This window comes from Epinephelus lanceolatus, chromosome 5 (genome assembly GCF_041903045.1).
Source record: "Epinephelus lanceolatus isolate andai-2023 chromosome 5, ASM4190304v1, whole genome shotgun sequence".
NCBI lineage: Eukaryota > Metazoa > Chordata > Actinopteri > Perciformes > Serranidae > Epinephelus > Epinephelus lanceolatus.
The window spans coordinates 24,244,573-24,265,624 of record NC_135738.1 but is presented as its reverse complement, the minus strand read 5'-3'; the positions used below and the strand labels follow the sequence as shown (position 1 = coordinate 24,265,624).

Here is a 21,052-nt window from a genome sequence, read left to right as displayed (position 1 = left end):
CAGAAATTCACTTCAATATAAAGTGTATTTTTTTACAAAGTTGACACGTTCACGAGTCACTTGCGGACCATTCAGAATGGACCCGCGACCCACTTTTGGACCGTGACCCACCAGTTGGGAATCACTGTGTTAGCGCATTACTTACACGACAAAGGGCACCTGCATTTACTCATATATTTAATTTGATTTAGTTCTGTTAGATGGAAATGTGGCAAATTAGTAGGGTTGAACCGGGCACTGGGATGAAACAAGTACAGATAGCGTACATGTCACGAGTACAAGTATCATCTGAATAAAATGCATCAATATCTGTACTCTTAAACAGTTCTGTTACTCCTGTGATCGAAAATTATCTTAAGGTCACATTTGTCTTTCTGTTCCATAAATAGTTTTCTAATAAATGATAAATATTGCAACTTCAAATCAACCCCGGGTTTTAACTCAGTCTGAGTACAGATATTGTGAACGTTTTACAGTTTTACTCATGTTGTGTGGGACCAGAGTGCCGCCTGTTCAAGTCCCTGTACAGACATTAGTGTGGACTACCAGCTGGAGAAATGCCAGATTGCCTGCTGGGCACAGCTGAAGCATCCTTGAGCAAGACCCTGCGCTACCGCTCTGAAAATGCATGTGTATAAAATGGATTTGGTAAAAGCTACATTTCAACTGCCTTGTGTGAATTTGCCTTGTGTAGTTTTACAAAGAAATAAAGCATCCTACTTTCTTGTAGGGACATAAGTCTGTTAACACAGTAGCATTGTGGGGACTCGTCTTCCTATTGGGGACAAACTCCAGTCCTTTTGACAAAAATCACTGAATCTTAGGATGGAGACTTGGTTCAAGGTTAGTGTGAGGACAAGGATAAGTCACCAGGAAATGAATGTAAGTCAGTGCAATGTCCACTAATGTGATAGAAACACAACTGTGTGTGTTTGTGTGTGTGCGTGTGAGGAGCTGTTAGCTTAGTTACCTTTTCTACTTTTAGGGTTCTGATAGTCCAATCAGGAAGGACTTCCTCTGACACTTTTGAGATGAGAATGTCACTAAACACTGACATTGGCTTGTTGTCCTCTGGCCAGTACTTGTGACACCGAATCTGAAATGTCAAACAAACACACGCACGCACACACAGACAGACACAGACCCACACACACACACACACACACATCAGATCTTCGCAGCAGATACAACACTCCTGGTGACAGGGCTGTCAAGGAGCCCAAACGAAGCCCCGCCTGTCCTCTGAATGCTATTTCATAACAGTGGCAAATCTCTCATGACGCACTCTGCCTTTCTCGTAACATTGCGTGAGCATGGCGATGGTGCGGGTTCCCGTTTCCCAGATCATCCTCCAAAAGTCAGCCACTGTGCCAGGCAGAGGACCCTGGGTGGCGATGAACTCATTGGGACAAAGATAGCCCTAGAGAACAGAGCAGAGAGACAGAGGTTTACATTTACCAGCTCAAAAATCACTGCAGCAACACACAGACCTACTTAAATCATAAAATTAACATTATTCACTCACAAATGAATATACTTGAACAGGTTGTTATCGATCTATTGTCCAGGATCAGAATGGGACCGGGAATATCTCCTCTAATTGCAACCAATGTGTCTCATGCCTGCGTAACTACTTTCATAACCTGATTATGAAAGTGGAAGCGACCCTCCAGGTTAACCACTGGGCTTTTAGCAGCTGATAGCTTGTACTCACTGAGACAAAGCTGGCATTGATGTAGTCGGAGCCTGCAGTGCCAGGTTCTGACAGCAGTTTCACCCGGTTGTTATTGTCTAGACACAGTGAAGTGAGAAGAGAGGGGTAGAAACATGTAAAATGCAGCTTTGTAAGAAGTAGTGAAATCAGTGTTAGAGCTAGCACACATAATTTTGCTATACTGTAGTATTATAGCTCTGGAAAGCTAATAATCAGTCTGACCACTTACAAGGTTTGATGTTGGGGAAGCGGTTTTTGGATTTGTTCCAGGGCAGGTCAGCATCTGTGGTGGCCAGGTCCTGGAGCAGTTTTGGAAGCTCCTGGGGTGGTGACACATCAGTATTCTCAAAACATACATAGGCTACATGAGGTTAAAGTTCAGGGTCTCTATTTTTAGAACAGATGTAAGTCAAATTTTGGACTTAAAGGGACAGTTCACCCCTAGATTGAAAATATGTAGTTTTGCTCTTACCTGTGGTGCTATTTATTATCTAGATTGTTTTCGTGCGAGTTGTTGAGTGTCAGAGATATCAGCCGTAAAAATGTCTGCTTTCTCTTGAATATAATGGAACCAAATGGCACTTGGCTTGTGGTGCTCAAAGTCCCAAAACATAAATTTGAAATCGTCAACCGCAAGGTCTCTTTCCAGAAATCATGACCTCAGTCATGTTACTCAAGATAATCCACAGACCTTGTTGTGAGCAGTTTCATGTGGAACGATTTTCTTTCTACAGAACTACACCCAACAACCGTATCACTGCCCAGAAGGAAGTGTGCATCTACTCATGGACAAGAGGCTCGTGCTAGTGACTACGCAAGATGTAAACATTAATGACATCCTCCTTAGCTGAGCTTTACCATTAGCTAGCTCAGTGGTGCGAGGTGAACTAGCAGTAGATGCATGTGTCCCTGTGTGCAGTGATACAGTTGGCGGGTGTAGTTCGGTAGAGAGAGAGTAGTTCCAACATGAAACTGCTCACAACAAGGTCTGTGGATTATCTTAAGCAGTCCGTCCATCCATCCATCCATCCATCCACTTATCTGGGACCAGGTTGCAGGGCAGCAGGCCAAGCAAAGCACCCCAGATTTCCCTCTCTCCAGCAACGTTTTCCAGCTCCTCCTGGGGGACCCCAAGGCGTTCCCAGGCCATACGAGATATGTAATACCTCCAGTGCATTCTAGGTCTACCCCAGGGCCTCCTACCAGTAGGACGTGCCCAGAACACCTCTAACAGGAGGCTTACAGGAGGCATCCTGATAAGATGCCTGAACTATCTCACCTGCCCCCTTTCGAAGCAAAGAAGCAGCAACTCTACTCCAAGCTCCCTCTAGATGTCCGAGCTCCTTACCCTATCTCTAAGGCTGAGCCCAGCCACCCCACGGAAGAAACTCATTTTGGCTACTTGTATCCGCAATCTCATTCTTTCAGTCACTACCCAGAGCACATGACCATAGGCGAGGGTTGGGATGTAGATGGACCAGTAAATTAAAAGCTTCGCCTTCTGGCTCAGCTCCCCCTTCATCACAATGGTCCGGCACAGCGCCCGCATCACTGCAGACGCCACACCGAACTGCCGAACCATCTAGTGCTCTGTTATACCCTCACGAACAAGACCCTGAGATACTTGAACTCCCCTGCTTGAGGCAGTAACTTTCTCACAACCCGGAGGGGGCAATCCATCGGTTTCCGGCAGAGAACTATGGCCTCTGATTTGGAGGTGCTGACTCTCATCCCGACCGCTTCACACTCGGCTGCAAACAGCCTCAGTGTATACTGGAGGTCACAGTCATCTCTAACAACCAACATCTTTTCAGATGAAGGTCCCTAAAGCAAAATCTTATCTAATGGGGGTCTCTGATCTTGTGTGTATACATTGAGGGGTCCTTGACACAAAAAAGGTTGAAAACCACTGATCTTGAGGAACCACGTCATGATTTCTGCAAAGAGACATTGCTGCTGAGTTTTTCAAATGTATTTTTTGGCACATTGAGCACCACAAACCGTGTCCCATCTAGTTCCATTATATTCAAGTGAAGGCAGACATCTCTACTGCTGATATCTCCAACTCTCTGCAGCTCACACCAAAACAATGTAGATTGATAAATAGCACCACAGGTAAGAGGGAACATATGTATTTTTGATTTGGGGGTTAACTGTGAAACATAAAAGTCAGATATCTCTTTTCCACCTATTTCAATGTTATTTACTATATTTTTTGTGACTTTAAACATACTGTTAAATTTAGAAGACCGCCAGGAGTCTCTGAGTTTATAATAAATCCTGTTAGGGTTTTGGATGGCTGCAGTACAGAGACAAAGGCGAGCATGCAAGCATCGGTCATGAATACTAATGTAAAAAGCAATATGTATTATTTAGAGGAGGGTCATTTTAGCTAACTATGTGCAGCTCTTGTAAGATTCTATCTTCAAATGCTTATTTTACAGGATGTTATACCTCTTTTTTTTGCATTTGTGAGAGGAGTTTGCAATCACTTTCCATACATCTTCACTGTCTGCACTGCATTCTTCCTCTGATCTGTTTTCTATGACGCACCTTCCAACCGCAGCAATTTCCTCTATGCTACATTTTGTGGTCAATTCCAGGTGATTTTCTATCATTTCATCGCAATTTATATATTTCTACACTGTAAGTTTAATAAGCACAGGTCCAGGTTGTAGGGATACACTTACAGCAAACTCCTCTTGAAACTTGGCATTGTCATTGGCACACAGATCCTCTACGTGCTGCAGGAAAGACTTCTTGTTGACAGGCCTGGCAAAGAGGTAAGAAGATAAATACACTGGATGCGAGGAGCAGAGAGAGATGTACAAAAACTCTACAACAACATGCTATTTTCTGTAAGTTTATTCTAGGATAACAGCACACTGATACTTAATACTGAGCCATACAGAACATGCTGCTCTATTATCTGCATTATTTATGCAGGGTGACTTACTTGAGTGACTTCCTGTAGCTGAGCAGCCTGGACAAAAATAGAGAGCAAACATCATCCAAAATAAACCAATTAATAATAATAACAATCACAACTTACACTGCGGTATTTCTGCCCATGATAGCTAAACTTATCCTCACTGCAGTGAGTACAAGGCTTTGTATGTTTAAGCAAAGGAGGTCTCATCACATCCACTTCGATTAAACACTGACTCTGATGTTTCGCTCTAAATAAATATGTGAACATGATGCAGTTCAACTTGAATGAAGCATGTGCTTATTCCCCCTGTGGCTGATGTTTCTTTGCATTACTGAAGGCTTGTAGCCACTTGTGCCCTCTAAGGCCGCTACGGCTTCCAAGCAATTTTGAGATAGCAAGTGGGTAAACAAATTAAAGGGGTCTCAAGCAGATAAGTGTCGGAGCAGCTCTGAAATCCCTGCCAGTGATGGAGGAAAAGGCTGAAATGCTGATGGCAGTGACTCGCTCCACTGATTGACCACCACCAAATGTTTAATAAGCAACAAAGATAGATGATTTAAACATGTAACATGACTGACACACAGACTAGTGCTGGATAGAAGGTGGAGCACAACATGCAAACAAAGCATACACACCAACATGAAGCACACACAGGTCAAAAGACTTACTGGATCACATAAATCTCTTTCCGCCTAAAGAAGAAGGAAGAATATCTGGTGAGAGAAAAGTGCTCAGTGAGAGAAAATAAAAGCCAAAGCGAGTCAATGCAAGTGTCAGAGAGAGTTATTTATGCCATTCATTTGACAAGTAACAAGAAAAAGTATGTTATTATGATATAAACTGAGCTTAGAAAGGTGGTGTTTAGAAAGAGCTCAGCTCCAACAAAGCAGAGACACACTGTGCTAATGACGCCGCTGGAGTGGCTTAGCTCCTTGGAATGACCATAACATGCAACACTTAAAAATGTACAGCCTCATTAGAAATATTAAGTTGCTGGTTTGGTTCAGAAATCCCTTTAAATTCAAAGTTGTGTTTACTGGGGAATGATCGCAAATGCCAAATGTATCCAAGTGTGCATTTTCTGTTATTATTGTAGGTCTGATAACTGTCTGTGGAGTTATTCTAAGACACTGGAAGACAACAAACAAAGAATGGGTTAATGCAATGCTCAGTAGAATATGTATCTCCTTGGGACTGGTTATGGACTCATATCAAAATGGAAGATAAGCCTACATAATTACGAATTCTCTATGTGATTGTGCAACCCCATAGAGTGATGTATGAGGACGTATGTGTGACATGTTTTTGTTTGTTAGTTTGTATTCTTCTCTCTCCTTCTAGACTTACTGTTGATTTTTCTTTATGTACTGGAGTCCACTTCCATATTATAAAAATTAAGCATTCTTGTATGCCTGGAAAACAATATATGTATGCCATGTACTGAGCCTTTAAAACCAATGAAAACTTGAATTATGTAAAAAAAGAAATGTACAATCTTTGCTTTTAAAAGTCAGGCTTCCTACTCATTTTCCATTATAAAATTCCATACTTTTCCAGACTTCTCTGTAAATTTTTCAGACTGTGTTTGACATTAGAGAACAAAGACTCATTGTAGCCATTCAATTCATGTTACCTACGCAAACAGCTGAAAAACGTTATACTGTTAGTCTTGCCTGTCCACAGAGGAAATAAACTAACCAGTGCTATTCGTACTTGTATTTTTTCCCTTAAAGCTACAGCTGGTAAGTTCAATAAGAATATATTTTTTTCACACAGTACTGACTGAGATGGATAATCTCTGAAAAAAAAAGTCAAAACTGCCTTACTAAATGTGAACAAACACAACCAATCAGAGCCAAGTAGCTGAGTAAAATGACAAAAGTGGTTCAGCTAGTGGGCGGTGCTTGGTACTTACTGTAACTGTCTCCAACATGGCAGCTGGGTCACAAACTTTCTCATTACACAGCTGAACAGTACACTAAAGTATGTTTCTGAAAGCATTTGAGGTGAGAAATAGGCGATGCAGTAACAGAGTCTTGATTTATATTTGATTGGTGCTGCCAGGTTTGACAGTTTGACCACCATTCACAGAGTGATTGACAACTGTGTTAGAGACTCAGCTCTCAATGGTTGTTCCTGCCACGCTGCAGTCTGATTCTAGCAAATGCCAATTTTTTCACAGCCTGTTTTCACAGACTTTCTGTCTCTTGTACTTTTTTCAGAATATAGTGACAGTTTCAGCAAATAGGATAAAAGGTTATTCACAAAAGTTACCATCTGTAGCTTTAACATATTGAATAAAAAAGATTATATTATTGTTCCCCCCATTTTTCCCCATTTTTTGTCTCTTCTATTAATATGAAGCAAAAATGTGTTAGATAATTTAATTTACACAGCATCTGTGCTTGATTATTCACTGTATCCACTGAAATAGCAATGAACGCAGCCATACACTTATGGTTTCCTTATGCAGAAAAGACAGCCACTTTACTTTTCTGATAACTACATCACCACATAACTCAGAAATGTTCAGACAAACTTCATATTTGGTTATTTGTGATGCTATGTTTACATCCAATTCAAAGTTATTGCCACTCTTTCTTTCAAACTAATTTGGCTTCCAGATTTGGTTGAGTTATAAGGAACCCGGGTAAGAGCCGTTTTGCAGGCTGTGACGTGCAGGTGTAGAGGCAGCTATTCGTAGGAGTGTGTGTTCATTTACATGCCATATTTCTTGCCTTGCTTTCGATGAAATCAAGCTTGCTCTGGCCTGCACTCTCTCACACAGTGGTAAACGTTTTGGCTGCCTGCTCCACATGCCATGAAAAAATGCTTGTGTAATCAATTTATTTTATAGAAATTAAGAATTTTATATTTTATAAGGGCAACAGTCTGGAAAAACAAATATTTCTCTCATCAAATGCTCTCTTTTCTTTTTTTCCATGATTATCAAGACCTGTAAATTACTAAAATTAAATTCCATACTTTTTTATACTGTGTAGGAAGCCTGAAAAGTGTGTGACACTGCCTCCTTTATCAGGACTAAGAAGAGTCACAGCATACGAAAAAAAATGTCATATTGGACTTTTAATAAGGCAGGCAAATATTTGCTCATGTAGGACGCTGATATTACTTTTACACATAAGTTATAAGGGACAGGAATCTGCCAAGTGGAAGCAGATTTATTTATCTATCTTCCCTCAAATGGGTTTCATGTTTTTTATGTTATTGCTCATTGAGTTTCTCTCAAAGACAAGCCTCACTGTACACCTACATGAACCCCTCTATTTTTGGTTTCTTTTTGTGTTCTGTCATTATGTGGGGGGAAAAAAGGTGTTCGGAAAGCCTATTGGTTGTTCCAGTGCTGACGTCTAACTATATTGGTGAATAAAAATATCTAAAGTAAAATTTTTGTACTAGTCTTGTTGAAAGCTTTTTTATCCCGCCGTTTCTCACCTCATCTTAGCCATCGTTGACCTTGATACACCTAAACTATCACTGAATTTGACTTTATTTCTCACCATCTCGCAGCACTTATTGTCTGTGCACTTGTTTGTGCCAAAGATGAAAAAAAGCAGAAGGGCTTAACGGTGAATTTGTAAGAGAGTGTGGTTGGAGAGATGCAGACAAGATGACTTGTCTGTTCTGCAGAGAACTGAAGGTAAAACTATAAAGCCCCAGTGATGCTGTGTTGTTTTATAGAGCTGCTGCTTCTATTTTCTGCCCAAACTCTACAACACTGGAAGATTTTGTGCTGACAGGAGCGCACATCAACTTGGCTGCAGCAAAGAGATTTTTGTCTCTTTGACTTAGATTTAAAATCTTGTCTGGAGCAGCTAAATCAAGACTGAACTCATGTAGTGTGCAACCCGTTTAAGCTGCCAAAAATGTGTGTGTTATATCTGGCAAAGTGACGCTTTTAGATTAAAACTAAACACACTAACCGGTTCAGTTTTTCTTGTTTGAGCTCCAGATCTGCCACAGCGATCAGCTGATCCAGTTTACACTTGGTCTCTATGATCTCTGCCTCTCTGGGTGAATAAGTCCCGCCCTCCTTCTTGCGCTGATGGATCCTGATATGGCAATCAAATAAAATGGTCAATAAAACAAATACAGAATTAAAAATAACTAAAAAAAGGAAACTGGGCTGACAAAGAAGGACATATATTTATTACAAATACTACTAGCAGGTTGTAAAAAACAACAACCAGGAACTGGCTGAGTAAAGAGTCTCCAGCAACCTCTGAATGGATAGAAATAGTTAAGAAAATTTATGTTATGGAACAACTGACTTTTTCTGAGACATGCTACTAAAAAATGTGAAAAATATTGGAAAAATTGAAATCTTATTTGACTTTGAAGTGATCTTTTAATTATATATTTGTTTTGTTTGGTGAAATTTGTTTTATTCCCCTTGGTATTAAGACATACATGATGGACAATAGCTCATGAATGAGAGGAAGATTTCTCCCTCCTTAAAAATACCCTGGATTTCCAGGAATCAAAGTCAGGGATCTCCAAGGACAATCATGGACATAAGGGATCCTACAGTACAGTGTAACCTTGTTTCTTCTCATTTCCTTTTTTACAAGATGTTAAAAATTTACCCCTTTACCTATGATGTCCCTGCCTGTTGTCATTGGTTTTACTGTATCTGCTTTTTTTCGTTTTGTAAAAACATAATAAAAAAATAAACTGATTTACTGGACATTATGCAAAGCAAAATTACCCATATTTATACAAGACTTTACACACAGTTTTTTGTGCACTAATACTAAATTGCAATCAATGCAGTATTTTGGTAAAAGGTATACTATGCAGGATTTTCCTAAAAAACAATGTATAGACTCATACTGAAGTTATCCCTTTAAATCACGACATATGACCCACTGGAAGTGTGTAGTGGTGTATTTTTCTGCAGGGACTCTGCACTTTGCCTGTACTTTTTTATTTTCTGTGCTCGGGACGTTTATGGGCGTGCACCCCCACAGCGCTCAGGTGAGCTCGGAGGTTTATAAAAAGATAGCCACCAGCTGTCAGACTGTAAACAGCAGACATCCAAGAGACACAGCCGTGAAAAATGCCAAACGAGAGTGAATCTGGGGTTTGCTTTTACTTTTACTTTTGCTGACGAGTGTGTCTGCAAACAATAACTGACAATCCTGCCCAGTATACCTTTAATATATGAATGCTGGCAAATGATTAAATGCTTGTTGCCATCTTACTTGATGGAGCCACAGATGATAATGATGAGCAACACTGCCAAGAAGAAGGAGAGCAGAACGCCCAGAATGATCTGTTCATCTCTGGTTAACAGCCCGTCCACTACAGAGAGAGTGAAAAGAGACAGAGGTGACAACATCACACATAAATCAACAAAACATTTTTTAATGTAGTGTAACACCGGGATGAATATAAATACCTGCAGTCTTGATGTGCTCTGAGTACTCAGAGTCTGTGTATTGGTCATTGATGTTAGTGGCTCTGAACTTAAACCTGGTAAATATGAAACAACAGCCCAGTGTCAGCATTAAATTATTGCAAAAAAAATGTACACACAACATTTTTAAGTTGTGTTGTGTTGTGTGGTGGAGTGTGTGGTGCACTCACACATAGATGGTGTTTGGCTTCAGAGGACCGTTGCAAAAACTATCAGTGTTGTTCTCCTTAAGACACTCATCGTCCCCTCCAATTACGTACGTTGTTGCATTAGTGTGATTGTGCTTCAACAGGGGCCGCCCGCCTCCGGACGAACTATGACCACTTCTGATGTGTGCATCTGTGCGCGACGTCCCGTCCCACATGGAACATGGCGGGTTGGGGAACCCCTTGTCGGTCAGGTAAGGGGCAGGACGAACAAAAAATGCATTCTTCCAGTTGGTCAAGTTCTGGACGTCTTTCACTGTGACAGGATGAGTAAGTTAGTTAGAGAGGAAAGGAATCGCAGGGGGACTGAGTCAAATTTGTGCTGACGTTAAGCCCTTTGGCTTTTGCATACATTTTGTCTGTTGTGAGCTTAGGACAGAGTGACGTACTGTAAAGCAAGATTCTACTTGAGGCTTAAAGCACAAACAAGACCGATACCCAAGTGCATTCAACTAAAAGTGACGGCTGTCAATGTTTTTTTGAAGAGTCATACCCCCTGACTCGGCCACGATGACCTGGATTTTTGTGATTGGTCCATTGTCGTCACTATAGAAACAGGCAGGCATGCGGATGGTGATACTCCTGTGGGTTACCATGGCAACCCCTCCATGGCCCAGCACTGCCTGGGGTCTTTGGGTTGGCTTGGCTGGGGCTGCAAAACACGCACGTGTGAACACAGAGGAGCACACACACACACACACACACACACACACACACACACAAACACACAGAGGTTGTTGTGTGACCACAGTGTGTGGGAAGATGTGGTTTTCGTCTGATGCATTTACATCTAAATCATGACAAACTGCTCAGACCTCTGCGTCATGAACACACATCTGAGAAAATTGCTGAGTTACATTTGCTGTGTCAGAGCAGGTCTGCACTGATGATACTGTGCTGTACAGTTCTGTGTCTCACATCTATGCTGCACTGCTGCAACAAGAAAGGGAGAAACACTGTATAGCGGTGCAGAGCACACATAAAAAAGAGGGACTTGTACCTCTGATGCCTGTAGTTATCTGGACATGCGGGCTGGGTGGGCTCCTCCCAGCCCCGTTCTTTGCTGAAATCTACAAACAGAAGAAAGGAGAGAAGAAATCAGAAAGAGAGACAGGCACAGACAGGAGTTAAAGAAAAGGAAACACACACCAATGAACAAACTTGTAGGGGTTTGTGCGTGTGTGTAACAGAGGTCTGGACTCGAGTCAGACTTGAATCCCAATTTTGATGACTTTAGACCTGACTTGACAAAATCAAAAAAGACTTCCAACTCGACTTGGACTTTAAGGGCCCAAACACTCCACTCCAGCATCAAAGAACTAGTGGCAACAAAGGTCACTGTTGTGTCGCCTCACATCGCCTGAGTCTCAGCCAAAAAGTGGCACTTCAACACACCGCAAAGACGACAGCCTATGGTTAACTAGCACATATGTTCTGCAATTCCGTGAGAGGAAATAACTCTCCGAACGAGCAGGCGGCAGTTCTCTCTATGCGTCATTCAAAAAGAGAAACCAGAGGACGACAGGACAGATTCAAGATGCAACATAGCCAGTTAGCACATTAACAACACAACCAGATGTTGAAAGAACAAATGACATTTACTGTGCGCTGGCGAACACAAACACAACCTTACACAATAAGTTTGTTTCAATCTCACACCCTCTTGACTTGCTTTCTTGCTTTCATCACTTCTATTTTTGTGCACTGAGCTGAACTCACAATCAGAATGATTTCATTCACTGACGGGCTCCGCCAAGGCCAACCACCAATTCAACATGCTAAATTGAATGAAAAACGGCTGACAAGGGCTGACTTGTGCCAACAGTGTAGGACACACCGCAAAAACTAGGGCAAAACACGCTCACAGACAACCCGACATTGACTGAAGGCAGATTGCTGGAATTGTGACTTGAAAATACCTGATATCTTTCCCCCAAGCCCAAAGATTGAAAAGTATGTTATTTAAAAGTGTACCATAGAATCAACTAACATTTATATTATTCATTTCCAGCAATTTCTCACTTAATTCCCCAGATACACTTGAACCAATTTGACAGCATCCAATCAATTTGCAGGAGAGAAACATTAAGAACTAACATTATCTTACTGAGTACCAGTTAAAAAAAACTACCAAAAAAGTGTAGTATGCAAAAGGTGTAGGTTGAAAAATTACAGGTGGATATGGAACAACCTCCAACAAGTTTGTTTTAATAAAACAAATACACATTCAGAGAAACAGCCATTATTTTTGTAAAGTTAATATATTACAATGTTGTTAAAGTGTTATTATATTTGGTGAAGCGCTCATTATGACTAATTTAGGACTTGAAACTAAAGAACTCAACTTGGGACTTGAGTGCAAAGACTTAAGACTTAATTGTCCTCCAAAACAATGACGCAGTCCCACCTCTGGTGTGTACTGTGTGTGTGTGTGTGTGTGTGTGTGTATGTTTGTGTGCGTGTGTGTTGTTCTTCACCTGTATGCTGTAGCTGTGTCCTCCCTTCAGGCCCTCTATGACTGCAGTCAGATTGTTTTGGTCTTGTAGGGTGATATTAAGGCTGATGTTCTTGACCAGCTGGCCCTTTTCGTAGATGTACACATAGTAAGCAGTTATGTTTCCATTGGGCTCCTCTGGAGGGGTGAAAGTCACCTTCACACGGTTCACTTCCTCTGGGATAACTGATACTATCACATTCTTGGGAGGGTCTTTGGGCTCTGAGGACAGAGTAGAAATGATACAGGAGAGAAAAAAGATATTTGGTGATATTTACGGGTGGGTAGTAGCTGTTACAGGAACTGCCAAAATGTAAATTTCCACATACCCTCCTCCAGTGTTTGAAATCCAATAGGCCCGATGGCTTTCCCATCACTGGTGGCGTTTTCCAAAGGACCGGTGAAGGCAATGACAGTCACAAAGTAACGAGTGAAAGCAGTCAAGTTAGTCACAACGAGAGTTGTCAGTTCTCCTGGAGCACGGACTGTTGAGATGTTTAAACCAGGGCCATCCACCTGGTGTGACAGGGGAGTTCATGAAAAGATTTAATACCTAAATGTGAATGAGCAGAGTCTGAGTAATTTCATAATGTTTGCATTTTACCACACCATGTGTTAAAACCTTCACCAAGATAATCTGTACTGAGAAAATCTAACATGTCATGACACATTCATATTTGTGTGTTTGTAAAAATGACACTCAGTGAGGTGACCTGCACAAGATACGAAGTTGGTCCAGAGAGAATGGCTGGCGCACACCATGCAATGCGAAGGCTGTTGGAGGTGGCGGTTACTTTAAGGTCACGTGGAGGTTCGTCAGGGTCTGAGGGAGGCGATAGGAGAAACACAGAATGCTTATTATGTGCTATTAAATCAAAAAAGTTAAAGGAATACTTCACTCACAAAATGATACTTGTTAATCAGTTAGTCATGCAGTGTAACCTTGAATTAGCCTCCAGGGAAAATGATGAACATATTGATTTATTACTTGAGTAGGGTCCACAAACAGCAAGACTATATCAAAACATCTGTTTGCAAACTCACACAACTCCTGCAGTATAATCCAAGTCTCATTTATCCAGTCATATACTCAGTACTTCCAAAACACATGAATTTTGGAAGTACTGAGCATACGCCTAGATAAATGAGGCTTGATGTAGTTTTGCTGTTGTTTAATGTGGTTCTCTATCAATCAATAAATCAATATGTTCAGTTTTCTACAGATGCATGTTTTAACAAATCATAAAATCCCCTACTGATCTACTATCAAACCCATATATCTGTTTTCCCCTGTGATTCACCTCAAAGTCTTTAACATTATACCACCAGATTTTATTGCACAAATCCCACTGCTGCTATTAATAAGCATAGCGGGTTTTAAAAAGAGAAAAGGCTGCGTTACAGGGAGTGCAGGGTAGCAACACAGTGCTATGAGAGTGTGAACCACTGAAAAAACAAGAAGAGGTAATGATCAGTGGTTTCTGCTCATTCTGAATGCATTGAGATGTTTCAACTAATGATTATACTTCATTATGCTTTACCATAATACTACTGTAGGATGAGATTTATTTTCGTGAGGATGTATCCAGTAGATTGTCTTGTTTTTCTCTGTTCATTATATTGCATCTACATAATTTAATGTTAACTACATTCATATATTGTTTAAATATTTTATGTGCTGCTTTACGTTTAATTTGGGACTATTTAATATCGTGCACCTTACGTGCAGGTAATGAGAGTTATGATTAAGTTTGGCAGAATGATATCCTCCTGTGAGACCCTGTGTTCTCATATATTTTGGGTTTACATGACCTCAAACGTCATTCTACTTAACTTAAACCTGTTGTCCTCATTCATGGACACTTTTTTGTGCCATCTAGTGGTAGTAGGAGCACAATACACTAATCCATGTAAAAACAAGATGGCAGCCATCTCTGCCAAGTCAGTCTGCAGCTGATCCCGACACAAAAGTGGACACGGCGCAAAACCTGATCATAGTTTATGGTTGAAACTTGTTTATTTATGGTTAATAATGTTTGTAGTTTGATATGGCAACAAAGTTGACCAATTTTAGCAACAGTAACAAGCTCAGACTCTGTTAATTAGGAAGTACTCGTTTGAAGTCATTGGGATTTAACTGTCATTGAGTGTTTAGTTTTTTATACTCATTGGGTCCTACTGATCCAAAATAGCTCTGAGAAAATAAAAATGCATACCAAACAAAAGTTCGGGTCTCAGGAGGATATATAAGATGTGAGATGCCACTATTGTTGTCAGTGTTCAGTTGTCCTACGTTCTTTAATACTTACTTTAGTACTTGATCCACTTTAATGTTTTGGACATTAAAGTGGATCAAGTACACAGAGAAGCTGTCCCTGTGCTCTTACTTCACCCACAGCCCTTTGAAAGTTAATTCAGTAACCTGTATATTAATAGGCAAGACATGAGAGAAACCTGCTTACACTATGCATGAAGATCTTCCACAAGATACAGTTTAATTTACTAAAGAATATCCATACATCAGTCCAGATAGGGTTAAAAATACTGTATATTTTTTTTACTGGAACACCCTGAAAAAAACTTACAGATTTATTAGTCAAATATTCCTCCTGAGGTCATGACTAACTGCCAACTCTGCCCTGGCAACACAAAAAGGTCATTGCATCACTGTGACGTTCTTACTTCCAGCCAGGGTGCGTGCGTAGTTCCAGTGCGTGTATTCTCCCACTCCAGCGTTGGTCACAGCAGCCACTTTGAAGCGGTAGTATCTGTACTTTGCCAGGGACTGAAGTGTGATGCTGTGCTCATTCTCTTCAACTCCGTCCGAAGCATTCACTGACACAGTGACAATAGAGTCCACACAGTCCGAGGGCAGTTCGTCCTCTGGGGCCGGCTGTGCAGTAGTTAGTGTATTCGGTTCACAAACAGTCGAAAGCAGCTGTGCGATGACGTGGTACTCTTTCAGCAGGCCTGGAATGGAAAGTGGCGGCGCCCACCCAAGTGTCACATTGTTAGGTGTGACCTGAGAGATGGTGAGGAAGCGAGGGGCAGCCGGGGCTTTTATAGGGAAAAAAAAAGAAGGTTAAACTATTCATTTTTTTTCACTGCTGTATAAAAGCATTTATAAGCCAAAATGTTACACAATGCAGTGAGACTGACTACCTGATTCAGACAGAGTGGATGCAGTACAGTTTAGTCTGTCTCCAGGTCCTGCAGAGTTGACTGCAGCCACAGTGAGCATGTACTCCTGGTCTGGAGATAACCCAGTCACTGTGTACTCTGGTGCGTAAGCCTGGTGTGTGTAAGACTGCGAGTCCACCTCCACTACAATCTCATAAAATATGATCTGCCCGTTAGGGTTGGCCGGAAGCTCCCAAAACAGCTGAACTGAATCCCAGCTCACTCCTGAGCAAGACAGGTTCCCCACTGCGTCAGACACTGCAGACAGAGATGAGACAGTGACACTGTTAGACTAGCATTAGCTTTAGTTAGCATTCTTTGCTGTCCACTGTCAGAGAGATGAACCAAATTCAATTACGGTATTGACCTTTAACTGTACATGCTGAAAAAAGGCTGCAGGACTCTGGGTGAGGGGAAACTTCAAATGTGCAGTCTGCAGACAAAGTTTACAGACTGTCATTGATTTTTTTTTATACATTTGTTGGTTGACATGTATTTGTCAAAAGGACAAGAATGGATTTTTGAAGCTTGCCAGACACTGGGACAGAACAAATTCTCAAAGTACTGGATCCGCATTGAACAGGATCTTACTTCTCCTTTTACACCTACTGAGGCTCTAGCACAAACATTAAATAAGGGTGAAAAATAATATGACGAATCCCATCCAAGCAGTCCAAGACAGTTTAGCAAGAGGTACATAAAAGATATTGTTATGAAAAGGTATCAGAATACTAGATGACCTATTCAAAGAGGCCAATTTCCTTTCCTGTAACAGAATGAGGCAAAATTTAATTTGCAGGGACATGGTCATCTTTAGAAATATTCACAAATTAGACACTGTATTAAAGGGAAAGAAGAGTGCTACCTATAGCTACCATAATGTTTCATAATGCATCAAAGGGGTATGAGATGTGTCCTTGGGTAAATAACAGTGGCTGCAAAAACCTTAAGATAATGAGAGACATGTGTTGTAGATTTAATGGAGAAACATGGGAGAGGATTTTTTTCCGAACAATGGGAAATATATCAGAAAATTTCTTTAATTTAAACACAAGACTACAAGACTCAATAAAAAGGGTCTAACTAAAGATTAGTTAATAATGCCTTGTCAAAATAAATCCGAACCTATATGGCTGGACCATGTAGAAATGTAATTTGAAAGGACAGACACATGAAGTGGCCACGCTCAGCAGTCAGACAGGAGTCACATTGATTCACAGGGCTGGTACCTGTGGTTATTCCACAGGCTAGTTAATAACATGTCGGGCAGGAAATCCAAAGTGTGGGATCATTTTGAGAAGGTGAAGGACGAACCCAAGGTGATATGTAAACTCATCTTCATTGGTCGACTACAAACATGACGTATCATCTGAAACATGTAAGTAGCTACATGCCCATTAGCCACTTAGCACAATCATTACTGCTTTGCCGACAGCGTCATTAACAGGCGGCTCGCTCAGTGTGTGACGTGCACTTGTAGATAAAATATAGGCCTATATTAATGAAGGTTCATTAGTACGGTTTTGTATTTCTCTGTAATGTAGCACAGTGTTAACAATGTTACTGATACTATTCTTTCTCACACCTTCAACTCAAACCATTGTGTTGCCCCGCCCAAAATATATATCATTTAATAATTAAATTAATATCGTAAACATGAGGGCGACTAGTCGACTAATGGCCCTAAATGATGACTACTGGTCGATTAGGAAAATTCTTAGTCCAGGGCAGCCCTATTGGAAATGTAAAACAGAGAAAGGTACATACATGCACGCATTATGGGAGTGTCCCATGGTCTCTCCCTTACAGAGGAATGTTGTGGAATATTTTGGTGAATGGTGAGAATGTTTACTGCCCAGATCACCAACATTGTGTCTCCTTAGGGACAAAACTGGAGTGCTGCAGTTGAGCGAATTTGCATTTCGAGTATTAACAGCTGGCCTAATAATTTGTGCCCAGCTGATTCTAAGACGTTAGAAAGAGCCTAAAATGCCTACACTGAAAATGTAGTGGGAATAAATGATGGAAACTGTTGCATGTGAAAAGACGTTGGGACGATTAAACTGTAACAACATGGTTAAAAAAACAATAAGACTAGGCTTTAGTAGGTTTATATCTGAGGGAGCAACCTAACCTTGATAAGAATCTATAATTGTTGTCATAAATACTAATGCCTACCACGTTAGTGCAACCAAATAACTGCCTTTCTTACATCAGTGTCTGGTTACCTGCCGGGGCTTTGTTTTGTTTAGCTTTTTGTTTTTTAATATTCTCTCTATAAAATTCAATAACACTTTGAATTATTAAAAGCAAAGAAAAAAAGGAATGGCTGATTGTAAGATGTTGATAACCTCAGAAATTACTGGCTAAACAATAAGCTCCCTTGCACAGCCTCAGGAAGGCCTGTGCGATTATCAGTGACCCCACACATGCCCTTCATGACTACTTTAAGCCAAAGGCACCGGGAATGGGTGTTAGATTGCATGTATTTAAAGCAAATAGATGAAAGTTTGGTTTTTATCTCAGAAGCCATATGAGTTGTGAACAGCTGAGTTTAAAGAGATGATAAGTTTGCTGTTTGTACAGAGCTTTTAGACTTTGTTGGACTGCTATGGACTGGCCACAAGCTCTTATATCTTTTAACTTGTTTTTCCTATTCTTTTCTTTTAAGTTCTTACTCTGTCAATTTTTTATTTTTTAGATGCATGTGGATGAAAGTGTTTTTTGTGTGTTTTTATGTCTGCAAACCTGCTTCCTTTTAATTGCTCCTTAAGGGACAAATAAGGTATTCTGAAGTGAAGCGAAAATACAGTACAAATCAATTTTGAACCACAAAACAAGCAGTGACCTAAATCAGTGTTACATCTCTCATGTGTAGAGAGTGTGTACTTTACCTGACTCGTTAGTCGTGAAGGTCACAGGGCTGCTGAACTGATTCCCGTGGCCCACTCTGGTGTAACTGTAAACACTGATCTCGTAGGAGCTATGAGGCCTGAAGCCTGATATATACTCTGTGGTCGACAAGCCAGAGGAGTTCTACATACACACATATAAAGTGACACATAGGAGATTAAATCATCAAATCCTGATTACTGGAGTGGATAATGTTTTATTTTATCAGCACACATATGTGCACGTGTGTGTACGTATAGTGTTACTGCTGAGTGGTATCTGGAGTGTGAAATTAGAGCTACCGTAAGTGTGACAGTGTGTACTTTTACCAAGTGTGTGCAAGTGTGAGTGTTGTTGTTGTGTGGAGCAGCTTTTTCGGTGTGTGAAATTAACGGTACCCTGTGTGTGATGGTGTGTGTGATGAGGTCTCGGATCCTAAAGCCGTACTGTATCACCACTCCATTGGGCTCCAGAGGAGGCTCCCAGCTCAGCCACACAGAGACTGCTGTGTGGTTATATATAGTCAGGTTACGGGGAGGAGACATGGGGCCTGAAACACAAAGTTAGACAGATAGAGAAGAAGTTGAAACGGACAGTATACCCACAGTTTCATGAGTTTGTATCATCTAATTAGGATCTCAGAGATATTATAAACCTGCTTTCAAACTAACCTCCTTCATCAGTGTGCAGCTGCAGCATCAGATAAGGCCCTGAGCCTTTGCGGGTTGCAGCCGTAATGGTGAGGTTATAAGCTGTGTATGGAAGTAGGTTGGTGAGGGTGAAGGAGGTGTCGAGGGTATGTGTTATGTTGGAGCCCCCCGGGCCAAACAGAGTGAGGGTATACTCTGTTATCTCCCCATTGGCCTCTAGAGGGCGCTGCCACACCACTTCGATAGAGGATGACGACAGATTCCTGGTGGACACCAGCAATGGAGCAGAGCTAGGAACTGAAGAGAAAAAGTGTCGCAATAAATACATGAACCATACACCATTAGTGAATGTCTGTGTAAATAAACTCACTATCATCATCCGTTCTCAGATACAACGTGCTGGTGTGGTTGTAGGCAGCGCCAGCAGCAGTTGCCGGGGTAACAGTGAACACATAAGGGAAATACTTCTTGAGTCTGGTGAACAGGAAGACATTGTCAGTTGTGTTGTGCTTGATGGTCTTGTTGACAGCCGGAGCCCCTTGGTTGGATACGTCCAAGGGGGTGCCGGCCTCCTGTAAGGTGAGCATGTAGGTGGGGCGGCCATTGGGCTCCATGGGAGGGTCCCAGCTGACGATGATGGTCGTGGAGCTGAAGATCTGAGCAGTCAGGTTTCGGACCGAGTCACTTGGCACTGCAGAAGCAAGACAAGAAGAATAGTGTTATTATTATTAACCACCAGTGAATAGACTGATTGAAAACTGTGAGCCCTTTGATGTGAGTTTACTGTACTACGAGGCAGTAAATGAGGGCATCAATCAACCATACACACTCTGACACTTGAGGGAAAATGAACAGCGCACCAGCCATCATCATCATCATCATTATCATCATCTGTCACAAGCACCGTCATAATCACTGGCAGCATTGTTGTAATTAACAAAACCCACAACAGCACATCAAGTAGAACAATACGGCATGACATTACTTTAACAACACAGAAACACAGCATAGGAAAACAGTAAACAGACACAGAATCAATATCCGACTAAATGAACAGCCCATTCAGGGACATACAGAGGCATTTGGAAGGGAAACTCGCACACTGAAAACCTTGGGAAAGAAAAGGGGTTGAGGAGAAAATACTCATCCTGTTCATCGTCTCAGCCCCTCCGAAAATAACGCATGGTACACAGAGAAGAAATAAAAGGGGGAGATGAAGGGGAAAGGGGAGATAAAACTTGACAGATCCATAAGATGAATGAGTGGATGTGAGGGGCCAGGTGTGTGTGGGGGTCTGAGCCCAGCAGGGGGGCTTGGCTGTGCGGAAGAGACAAGGAGCCCTGGAGATCCACTGCTTTGCTGAGAGTGGAGCAGCTAGAGCACAGGCAGAGATACAGAGTCAGTATGAGCAGTAATCATTCAGAGACAGAGAATATGTTAACAAGAAAAAAAAAAAATCACAAACATGAAATGTATGTGACAAAGTCTGTGGCGGCTGTCTGCACCATTTTTCCCAAAATAACATAAAAACAAAGAGATCAGCT

General features: G+C 41.3%; 1 protein-coding gene across 1 annotated transcript in view; it reads right to left on the bottom strand.

Annotated features, from left to right (window-relative positions):
* Nucleotides 1-21,052, bottom strand: part of ptprq (protein tyrosine phosphatase receptor type Q) — a 57,931-nt gene that overhangs the window by 5,211 nt on the left and 31,668 nt on the right. The window contains exons 34-55 of the mRNA XM_078167913.1: nt 19,879-20,199; nt 19,530-19,805; nt 19,257-19,408; nt 18,861-19,002; nt 15,949-16,224; nt 15,469-15,843; nt 13,500-13,609; nt 13,116-13,302; nt 12,770-13,008; nt 11,293-11,362; nt 10,786-10,944; nt 10,257-10,548; nt 10,069-10,142; nt 9,872-9,971; nt 8,591-8,719; nt 5,315-5,359; nt 4,671-4,697; nt 4,405-4,486; nt 1,944-2,034; nt 1,715-1,791; nt 1,286-1,420; nt 971-1,096 (exon numbers count right to left, since the gene is read on the bottom strand). Of these exons, the coding sequence (XP_078024039.1) occupies nt 971-1,096; nt 1,286-1,420; nt 1,715-1,791; nt 1,944-2,034; nt 4,405-4,486; nt 4,671-4,697; nt 5,315-5,359; nt 8,591-8,719; nt 9,872-9,971; nt 10,069-10,142; nt 10,257-10,548; nt 10,786-10,944; nt 11,293-11,362; nt 12,770-13,008; nt 13,116-13,302; nt 13,500-13,609; nt 15,469-15,843; nt 15,949-16,224; nt 18,861-19,002; nt 19,257-19,408; nt 19,530-19,805; nt 19,879-20,199 (3,485 nt within the window). The remainder of the gene's footprint in view (nt 1-970; nt 1,097-1,285; nt 1,421-1,714; nt 1,792-1,943; nt 2,035-4,404; nt 4,487-4,670; nt 4,698-5,314; nt 5,360-8,590; nt 8,720-9,871; nt 9,972-10,068; nt 10,143-10,256; nt 10,549-10,785; nt 10,945-11,292; nt 11,363-12,769; nt 13,009-13,115; nt 13,303-13,499; nt 13,610-15,468; nt 15,844-15,948; nt 16,225-18,860; nt 19,003-19,256; nt 19,409-19,529; nt 19,806-19,878; nt 20,200-21,052) is intronic.